General features: G+C 44.4%; 1 protein-coding gene across 1 annotated transcript; it reads right to left on the bottom strand.

The window, feature by feature from the left end:
• Positions 1-159: 159 nt before the first annotated feature.
• LOC139114333 (steryl-sulfatase-like) lies at positions 160-11,606 on the bottom strand. Its single transcript, XM_070675991.1, has 5 exons — positions 10,207-11,606; positions 9,662-9,784; positions 8,440-9,153; positions 7,853-8,131; positions 160-1,015 (listed from the first exon to the last, which is right to left on the bottom strand). Exons 1-5 carry the CDS (start codon positions 10,484-10,486, stop codon positions 666-668), a joined length of 1,746 nt encoding a protein of 581 aa, XP_070532092.1. The 5' UTR covers positions 10,487-11,606; the 3' UTR covers positions 160-665.
• Between the last annotated feature and the right edge of the window lie 61 nt (positions 11,607-11,667).

Here is an 11,667-nt window from a genome sequence, read left to right as displayed (position 1 = left end):
CCATGTACCGCAGAACCGAAAGAAATCTTAACCCTGCTAAACCTGTGTCGTGATTTTTCAAGCATTGCAAATCAGAAAGGAAGCGTAACATTGATCAAGTATCAATCAGATTTTATTAATAATATTCATATTTCATAACTATTTATATATTTTGCGTTGGTGATAAATGACTCCTTCCGGTGCAAATGTATCATAGATGTGCATTTGATTTGCATATCAATAAATATTTGTTGCCTTTGGACGTCGACTTAGACTGAAAGATCAGTCGCTCGAGGGCGCTCTGTACGCTCCCTGCTCTTACGAGATGAGGAGGGTTGGGAGCGTCCTCGAGCGACGGATCTTTCAGTCTAACGTCGACCATGCTTCCATCAAATACACTCATGTACATCATATTTAAACCGAGTCTGCTGTATAACTGATACTACGTCCTACTTTTTGAAGAAAAAAAGAAATTTGTGAAATGGACCAAAATCCGTTGGTTTGAATCTTCTTTTACATCGTCTCTCAAGAAACTGCAGACAGACTTCATTTCATTAATGTTTATTAAAATCAAAGACTTTGTTTTTGGCCAAAAGAATTAGGAATTAGTTACGGAAAAAATTACTCTTCACACTTTGACTGCCCACAAAAGGTATGTCAGTCGCTTGACTTCACCAGCTTGAATGTCACGCATGCGCATCGTCCTCCTGACAAGAGCAATACGGGAAATTACAACATGGCTGCAACCACGGCCTGAACAGCACAGACCTGAAGAGAGAAAACTGATCGATCACAGGCTCTACAGTATTCTCGTGTCTATCTCGTGCCTCTCTAGCCTTCTCTACCAGTGCTTTTGTTTCTTCGGTGAATTGTAGAGGGCGATGTTCACCAGGGTCGTTGGTGAGATCAAATACCAAAGGTGGGTCGTGGTGGTTGACGAAGCTACCACTACATTGACATAACAATGTGTGGAAACAGCCCTGCGTTCCTGGTGTCCATTTCGGCGTAGTAAATATGATCTTGTATACAATACCGTCTACACAACAGACAGAAATACAACACTTTGTCACGGTCTGCACAACAGACAGCGCCATTTCATTAGTGTTATTGAAGTGCGTTCAGCAGCACGCCCTCACTCTTTGTTATTAGTTTATACTTTCGTCTTTTGCGCATGCTCGGTCCTCTCTCCCCGCTGGACCGCCATTGCTGTATGTACGTTTATATATCGATCGACGCAGTGTATCGATTAAACTGGTTATTGTTCTCAACTTCAAGTGTCTGGTTGTGATTCCGACTACTATTGGTAACTGGGCTTGTATCCCTACTGGCGTGGTGGCAGCGATTTCGAATCTACACGCCTCCTAAAGACAAAATAGTCGTCGCTGGACCATATAACCTGGCCAACTAGTCGTCGGACACACACACATAGTGTACAACCGGTCAGTATACATTAACTGGATAGCACAGAAGTTGTAGTCGTTACCAGAGTACATCATGGCATCATTCCAGCGGGCACCCAAGCAATGGTGTCTCAGTAAATCAGAGACTATTAATTCCTTCGAGAATTGGCGCCAAAACCTCAGATATACGTTATCACTTGATGCTAATTTTGCACCATTCCTCGCTGAGGGCGCACAATGGAGAAAGAAAACGAAGTCCAGTCCACTGAGAGGGTTTACAGACGACGGTGGACACATCAGAGAAAACAAACGCCTTACAGCCCAGCAGAAGGTAAATGCTTTAGAGCTTATGTTGGGCCAAATAGCCAACTACTGCCCTGTTATAGCCCGCAGTACCATTGTCAAGAACTCAACATCCATAGACAGCATTTGGCAGGTCATTCGCTTACATTATGGCTTCCAGTCTACTGGTGCTCACTTCATTGATTTTTGTCAAATCCACCTTGAGCCCGATGAGCGTCCTGAAGACCTTTACCAACGCCTCACTGCGTTCATTGAAGACAACCTACTTCATCGCGATAGTGGTATAACTCACCATGGCGATGCCATTACAGAGGATGAAGAACTTTCTCCGTCGTTGGAAAATTTTGTGGTTCTAACCTGGTTGCAGCTTATACACAAGGATCTCCCAAGACTTGTTAAACAACGGTATGGCACAGAATTACGCACCCGTACCTTAGCTTCCATTAAGCCGGAAATTTCACAGGCGTTATCTTCTCTCCTGGATGAGATACACACTGCAGAAGATGCCACTGTCATGCGCACTGCTGCATCCAGTTACAACACCACCCGTCATAAAGGCAACTTTCCCACTCGCTCTACTGGTCCTCCCAATGCCAGACAGAGAAGCCGTAGAACAAATCGCTCCTGTCCCCTGTGTAAGCAAGCTAGCAGACCAGCTCAGCATTTTCTTAGTGAGTGTGAGTTCTTACCAGACCAAGATCGCAGGTTCATGACTAAGGCAAGACAGGTAGCCAATATATTCGACATTAACAGTGATGAAGATGATTGTCTTTCAAGTGATGAAGCCTCACTACAAGACACGAGCATTACCAACACTGCCCTCCGAATACAGGTCCGCCAGTCACCCTACCTAGACACTTTCTATGGTTACCAAACCGCCCGCGTGATCATTGACAGTGGTGCCACTGGTAACATGATGCGCCTATCTTCAGCCAGACAACTGAATGTGCCGATAAAAGCCAGCTCCCAATCCGCGCATCAGGCTGATGGTTCCTCTCCCTTGAAAGTTGTAGGTGAAACTAGATTCACATTGACACGCGACAGCATCAGCTTCGTATTTGAAGGCCTAGTTGTGGAAAATCTGGATGTCGACATACTAGCAGGGACTCCCTTCATGGAACTAAATGACATCAGTGTTCGTCCAGCCAAGCGCCAAATCATGATTGGTGACGGTATGACATACACGTATGGGTCAACACCTGCAACCAATCACAGCGTCCGCAGGGCCCATGTACTCAGGGCCCCTGCCGTATCATCAACCATTTGGCCAGGTGACTTCATCGAGGTAGAATTACCACCTGATCTCCAGGCTGCTGACACAACCTATGCAGTTGAACCCAGATTAGACACATGTCCTGACAAAATGTCCACGCCTAACAACACATGGCCTGCACCGGACCTGTTGTCAAGTGTAGCTGGAAAACTACGTGTTCCCAACTTATCTGACAGTCCACAAACACTTAAGCGCAACGAACACTTTTGTCAGATACGTGCCACCTTCACCCCAGTCACAGATCACAGCAGTTCCGATATGAAGACACACCCCACCAGGTCTCCAACCACTGTAGGCAACTACTCAGACCATATTAAGCTCGACCCTGACAATCTCCTATCACAAGAACACCGTACAGCTTTCCGCTCCATACACCAAGAGTTTGATGAAGTTTTCAACCCAACCGTCAAAGGCTACAATGGTGCGTCAGGTCCATTTGAAGCAGTTGTCAATATGGGCCCTGTCCAACCACCACAGCGCAAGGGGCGCCTCCCCTTCTATCCACATGACAAGCTGTTGGAACTACAAACCAAATTTGACGAACTTGAAGAAATGGGAGTTTTTGCCCGACCAGAAGATGTGAAGGTTAGCGTCGAATATATAAATACTTCGTTCCTGGTCAAGAAAGCAAACGGTGGCTCTAGGCTAGTCACCGCCTTTGCAGACGTGGGTCGCTATAGCAAACCCCAGCCTTCTGTCTTACCAGATGTGGATGGTACTCTCCGCTACATTGCACAGTGGAAATACATAATCACCACAGACCTCACCAAGGCCTTCTACCAGATACCGCTTTCGAGAGAGTCACTTAAATATTGTGGTGTAGCTACTCCATTTCGCGGCATACGCGTCTACACACGATGTGCTATGGGCATGCCCGGCTCTGAAACTGCACTAGAAGAGCTCATGTGTCGCGTCCTCGGTGACCTACTTGCAGAAGGTGTCGCCGCAAAGCTAGCTGACGACTTATACTGTGGTGGCAATTCTATACAGGAGCTCATGGACAACTGGAAACGCCTGCTACAAGCGTTACATGCCAATGCCTTATGCCTTTCCGCCACCAAAACGGTTATCTGCCCAGCTACTACCATGATCCTGGGATGGATTTGGCACCAAGGATCAATCAGTGCAAGCAAACACCGTATTGCACCCCTTTCTTCATGCTCTGCACCAGTGAATGTACGTGGACTCCGCTCTTTCTTAGGTGCATACAAGGTCTTAGCGAGAGTAATTCCTAACTGTGCAGTTCTCCTTACAGCGTTGGAAGCTGCTGCTGCTGGGAAGCAGTCTAGCGACCGAATTGAGTGGACTGACAGCCTCCGCGAAGCTTTCCGCACTGCCCAGTCTGCGCTTTCCACAAACCGATCCATCACCTTGCCACGCCCATCCGACCAGCTTTGGATCATCACAGATGGCGCCGTGAAGGACTGCGGAATTGGTGCTACATTATATGTCTCCCGAGGCGACAAGCTCCACGTCGCTGGATTCTTCAGTGCAAAACTTCGTAGTCGCCAGGTTACTTGGCTCCCCTGCGAGGTTGAGGCTCTATCTATTGCAGTCGCCACCAAGCATTTCACTCCTTATATAATACAGTCTCACCACAAGCCGTGCATACTCACAGACAGCAAGCCATGCGTACAAGCATATGAAAAGTTGTGTCGCGGTGAATTCTCGGCCAGCCCACGTGTAACAACCTTTCTCTCTACTGTGAGCCGTTACCAGGCCTCTGTGAGACATCTTGCTGGCAGTGAAAACATCCCTTCGGACTTCGCCAGCCGTAATGCCCCAGACTGCGACTCTCCCACTTGCCAAATCTGCACATTCGTCGCACGTACCGAAGAATCGGTTGTACGATCTCTCTCTGTCCAGGACATCGTCTCTGGTAACGTAAAGCTACCATTTACCAACAGGGCAACCTGGCTCAGCATACAAGCCGACTGTCCAGACTTGCGTCGTACTCACGCCCACCTTACTCAGGGAACCCGTCCGTCAAAGAAGCTCACCAACATCAAGGACGTTAAACGCTACCTGAACAATGTTACTATCTCCAGGGATGGATTACTAGTTGTCTCTCGCACTGACCCATTTGTCCCTCCAAGTGACCGTATTGTTGTGCCCCGACAAGTTTTGGATGGCCTTCTGACTGCCATTCACATCCGCTTAGGTCACCCGTCATGCCATCAGCTGAAGCGTGTGATACATCGCTACTTCTTCGCCCTGGACTTGGACAAATCCATTGAGCATGTCTCCTCTGCATGCCACCACTGTGCCTCGCTCACCAAGGTTCCGCATACCATAATCACTCAATCAACTACAGATCCGCCAGAAGTCATCGGCATATCCTTCGCTGCTGATATAATCAAGCGTGAACGCCAGTTAGTCCTAGTACTCCGCGAATGCGTCACATCATTCACGTCAGCATGTCTCATTGAAAATGAGCGCCATGAGACCCTACGCACGGCCCTCGTGAGACTCTGCATCGAACTCCGACCTTTAGACGGCCCTCATGCTGTTATCCGTACTGACCCAGCCCCAGGTTTTGCTGTCCTTGTGAACGACGACCTCCTTCGTCAGCACAGATTGAGCATAGAGATTGGTCGCACTAAGAATCGCAACAAAAACCCTGTAGCGGACAGAGCAATCCAAGAAATTGAGGATGAGCTTCTACGCCAGGACCCTCTATGTTCTACCATTACGCCACTCTCCCTGGCCATAGCCCTCTCACACGTCAACTCCCGCATCAGATCTAGAGGTTTGTCCGCTCGTGAAATGTGGACTCAAAGAGATCAGTTCCCCATGATCAGTTACCGATTAGCGATCACCAGCTGATTCTTAAACAACATGCTCTCCGAAAGGCCAACCACCGCTCCAGTGAGACCTCCAAAGCTCCAAGTGGACGCATACAACTAGCCCCTACACTGGAAGTTGGGAATCTAGTATACCTACACTCCGACCGCAACAAATCGCATTCTCGAGATCGCTACTTGGTCATCCAGAGTGACCCGCCATGGTGTTGTATCCGCAAATTCCGCGGCAACCAACTCCGTAAGACATCGTATCGCGTTAAGCATTCAGAATGCTACCTAGTGCCATTCTCAGCGACCGATCACTCCATGTCAACGAAAAGTGCAATGGACAAATGCTCTTCTGATGAAGATACACCATGTCCGCCACCAGCCACAGTGCCTGAACCCCCCAGCATTCCTTTGGAAATTGCATTGCCACGTAATGCTGATCACGTAGAAAGTGCTACACCTGATGTCTGTGATAGAACCACTACACATACAGAATCTGACACTGGTACCTTTAACATAGACCCAACAGTGTCCAGTGCCATGGAAACCACTGACAGTACAGCCGCTGTTGAAGCTAGTCAACCAGATCAACCACTCATCACTGAGGGTACAAGGAAATCCAACCGCACTCGCCGTCGTCCCACTCGCTTTAGTGACTATGAACTTGACTTTTAGAGTTAGAATTTTGTGCTGATCTGTAATGTTTCCAGTGCCCCCATTTACTTTTATTGACGTTCATGCTCTCAGTGTATTGAAACTTTTGACCCTTATATGACTCATTTCACGTGCATGTTTACATGTTTCTATGCACTTTATGCTTAATTTCTAGTTTCACGCTCTTTAGACCTCCTCTATGGGGACAGAAACTGACAGACAAAAGGACAAGAGAGAAGGTGGCTACGCCATTTCATTAGTGTTATTGAAGTGCGTTCAGCAGCACGCCCTCACTCTTTGTTATTAGTTTATACTTTCGTCTTTTGCGCATGCTCGGTTCTCTCTCCCCGCTGGACCGCCTTTGCTGTATGTACGTTTATATATCGATCGACGCAGTGTATCGATTAAACTGGTTATTGTTCTCAACTTCAAGTGTCTGGTTGTGATTCCGACTACTATTGGTAACTGGGCTTGTATCCCTACTGGCGCAGAAAAATAACAACGCAATTGCGTCGTCCTGATTGGACGAGAACACATTGTGACTACCATACAATTGTGATACCTGTCAAGTCCCCCTACCACTGTGTATTAGTATACGAGTGGGGCAAAGAATTTCAAGGGCGTTTGCCTATCAAGGAAAATTCGGAGCTACAAGCGAATATCATTAAAAGGAGGCGTAAACCCTGTTACTAGTAAAGTTGTGTTTTTAAAACTGCAATAAGAGAACTACCATGGACTTGAAGAACAATTTTCATTGTCAATGTTGTGTCAGATCATCGACATAAAGACATGCGAAAAAGCATTTCTTCGTCGAGTTGTTAAAGGGAGGGGGTTGTAGGAACTGCGCGTGTGCAACTCTTGTTAACAAACAATGTATTTCACGCATGATATCTAGATACATCACGTCAACAGAGCTGTAGCATTAAATTGTACGATATTCATTGTAACAAACATGTTTTAACTTTCATCCATGATCAATCGCTAAGGTACCCCTAGAAACAGTGTATAATGGGTCGCATATATCCCTGGCAACCTGTGGGCGGAGTTCCGACCACCCATCACTTTAAGAGAAGTGGGTTTGTCTTGTTCGTCATGATGAACTTGTAAATCTATTTTTCATGGTAGCTTGCAAGTTTTAGGAGTTGATGCAACTTTTCAGAGCATTCATTAAAATAATCAAGCCAATTTTATCAGACATTGTCCTAGATACAAATGCTATATGTTGAGTGCTGTATGTCGAGCTCAGGCTTTATTGGCAAGTTTCTGCTAATGGACCAGGAGCGCACTTTACACAACAACAAACGGATGACTGATGTTTTGCATTTGTCTTTTTATTTCTCAAATCTCATGTGTAATTTTGTTTAAGTGGTGGCTGCAATGATAAAAACAAGTGGCAGCCCTATTGCAGACATGACTTTAATACTATTGTATTATCGTAAATAATTATTTACCTTTATCAGGACGAAAGGTGACGCCATGAATCCAAGGTCCACAGTAAATGAAGAGGAAGTCATGCACCACCATATCCTTCCCGAACAACAGCCCTATCATTTCGCGCCCATCGATGATTCTATCGTCTGGTACTTTGGCGCCGGCAATCTTTGCAATGGTGGGCAGAATATCCATCGTGCTCGTTGGTACCGATATCACCGTATTGCTTGGGATTGATGGCGGATATCTAGCGACGGTTGGAACTCGGACACCGCCTTTCCACACTTGAGATTTGCCTCCTGCCAGTAACACGACACAGAAAAAGTGAAGGACAATTACGGTGTGATAATCATCGGAATTCACGTTAACACCATGGAAGAGATATTCCTATAGGGTTCTTAAATGAGTTAAAGCAAGCGAAATAGATACTATTGACTGAGACATGTGAGAAGCTGTATCTTTGGCAATGGCATCTTCTCTAGCAATAGTTGACACGAACTCGCGACAGTCAACATTTTCAACGAATCAAGATCTCGAGTACGTCTCAGCGATCCAGACCAGAAAGCCCTTGCAAACCATCTACAGAGTGGAAACAAGTTCGGCATACCTTTATATATTCCGTTCCAGCCACCCTCCCGTTCTCCTTCCCGCCCTTTCTCTACAGAAACTTCTTCGATGTGTCCACCATGATCAGACGTAAAGTATACAAAGGTGTTATCCTTTAAGCCATTTTGATCCAATGCATCCAAAATTTTACCCACACTCCAATCCATTTCTTCCACGTTGTCCCCGTACTGGCCGTGTCTGCTGACGCCGGCAAACTGCTTGCTTGTGAAGAGAGCCGTGTGAACCTTCACGTAGGCCATCATGAGGAGGAATGGTTTGTCTTTGTTCTCTCGGATGAAGGAGGTGGCTTGGTTGGTAAAGCGCACCGTCATGTTTTCCAGACGTATCGGCTGTTCAACGACCTCGTGGTTTTTCATGAGGATGCAAAGAAATCGCTGGCTAGATTCAGGGTACTTGAGCAGGAGATAAGAGAAAAGGGTGACTGATACAAACATGATCAGAGAACCGCAAAATCCCACAATGTTGAACCATTTAGAGACGAATACGAATGAATACAGCACGACCGTTAACGTGGCCAAGTAGTATATTGCGTTGCTCATTCTCATCATGTGCATTACGCTACTGCGTCCATTGGGAGGGTCGGCACATTCGTTCATGTTGGTTAAAGGCATGCCATAGTAATAGTCGAAGCCCTGGTTATTCGGAAGATAGGCGTAGTCTTGATAACTGCTGTGTATCCCAAGGTGCCACTTACCTGCATTGCGGATATAGGGAGTGTAAAGCTTTTTCAAAACAGTTAAAGTCGAAAATTTGGTGAAACTACATATTTTGAGTTCCAGTGTAATCTGCTAAAAATTCAAAGGGTGTTGATGCTTGTAAAACGGATAGGAATGAAAAGCAAAGAAGGTGTATTTACAACGAGAATAAGAAAGACGTCTGAAAAAGAATAAAATGAAAGGAGCGCAAGGAGAGATTTCAGTTTGCGGACTCACATGCACTCGAGAAGTTGAAATCACGAACTTGAACTAAGTCTAACTCTATGGATTAATTTTTTTAAAGAAAACTAGGGAGCCTGTAAATGGGACTTGTTCCTGTTGGTTTTCGTTGAAATTCATAAATGCATAAAATAAATAAATAAATAAATAAATAAATAAATAAATAAATAAATAAATAAATAAATCCTTTCTAAATACGAAAGAAACAATCGCAATATCGTTTTCAAAAACAATGACGAAAATCGTTTTCGGTGAGGGGGTTTTTACCTAGGTAGGCAGTTTCGTATCCGACTTCCTTCAAGACCTCGGCGAAAGTTACTTCGTATGGCGGCATACCACCAGTACAGGCGTTACAACCAAACATTGTGGTGACGATCTTCGATGCAAGACCTGAATGAAATATTGACTCAAATATTTTTTAACATTACCTTATCGAATCAAAATCATAACAGAAAGTACATCATTTCAAATGTACAAAGATTATAGGGCCATAATTTTACTCCTACGTACAACTCTTGGTATCATTTGCTTTTTTCTCTCTAAGTGACTTTTGTTTAGTTCGTGTGTTTTCCGTAAGAAACACAGTAGAAACACAGTAAAACACAAACAAGACTTGTATGTCGTGCCACACACATACACCAACACATACATACCATACATACATACATACATACATACATGTACGTACAAATTTTATGTGTAATCAGAATATTTGCAACACTTGTCAAAACTATATAAACCCCTTGTATTGGAGATAACGGGGTCACATATCAGCTGCATGTAAATACATAGAGTCTTCTCTAACCACATACCTGCCCTAATTGGATATCTGCCAGTGAGAAAAGCTGCTCGGCTAGGGGTACAAGTAGGTGCGGGTACCATGTTGTGGGTCAGCTTCACTCCTTCCGATGCTATTCGGTCGATGTTCGGAGTTCTGATTGTGTCGTTGCCAAAGCAACCCACATCGCCCATACCGAGATCATCGACCAAGAATATCAGGAAGTTTGGTTTTTTAGTTGTACTGACTTCATCATTCGCCCGTACTAATACTGTGAGTAAGAAGAGGGCGGTAGTACGGCCAGCAAGTTTCATGGTCTGTGAAGAGAAGTAGCAATCGCCCTGGTCACGGTGAAATGTCTCAGCGTTTACATGTGTTTTGACATTAACATTTTATTTGTACACGAAGAAAATTGTAATACATGAAAACAAGAACATGAGAAACCAAACTTATATGGCTTATTTGCATAATAATGTAATATTACGGTTCTCAATTATCAGTTATTTTGGTAGTATTTTTATATATTCAAAACATCGTGCCGCTAGTTTGTCTCTCTCTGAAACAATTTCGTATTTAAGATGGTAGTTTTATTTGACTTGTAGCAAATACTTTTATAACTGATGCCTAATTTTCTCGAATTGCCGAGAATATCACACAAAATTCCAAAACATTGTGAGCATGGGGGCACATAGTGATTAAAAATACTGATCATATCCACCAAAAGGCAAGCGAAGCTTATCAGATGTCCCTGTATGGGATTTTTCATTTAACTTTGCCAGATATGATTTTAATGTTACTCTAGAAGTAAATATTACCATAAGAATACTTCTCTCATGCCTTACAGTCAACGTGTGTCATTCAAACTTAACAATCCGATAGAGAAAACATTTTATGATACTGGTCGGTGAACTTTGCTCCAATATTTCCCACGGAATTACCTGTGGTACACACAGCTAGACGATTTCAGCGTTACGATTATGCAAGTATGGTTGTGTTAATAAGAGAAGAAAAAGCAAGTATTTGAAAGTAAAAGACGAATTTTCAAATATCACGGTCAATTTTATATCATGAGTTTTACTACTTTGACGGCAGTTGCATCTAATCCATAGTAAAATACCACGCCGCGCCGTCTTTAAAACTGTAAGACTTTGGGTTGTCTTTCAGTCATCTCAACCCTTGCTCTTATTTTAATGAGAGCACTGTAAACGGTTGTCACATTAATAACGTCAAATTTCCCCCATTGTCTTGGATACTGAACGTCTTAGAATCGTACACTATAGTACTGAGTAAGATCAGGAAGAAGCTTGCAAACTTACCTTAACATGCATGCATACAGACATATTGTAACTATTAGAATTAGTTTGGTCATGTGACAATTTTATACCTTTAGCAATTATTTATGTATAGGTTATCGCACGAGTAACGGTGCGTTTACGGTTGTTATCACAACACTTTTGGTCATCAGTTTGTACAAGTCACGAGGCCTGCGGCCGAG

The sequence above is a fragment of the Ptychodera flava genome, chromosome 16 (genome assembly GCF_041260155.1).
Source record: "Ptychodera flava strain L36383 chromosome 16, AS_Pfla_20210202, whole genome shotgun sequence".
NCBI classification, from domain to species: Eukaryota; Metazoa; Hemichordata; class Enteropneusta; family Ptychoderidae; genus Ptychodera; species Ptychodera flava.
The sequence above is the reverse complement of the archived record's forward strand: the minus strand, read 5'-3'. Positions and strand labels throughout refer to the sequence as shown.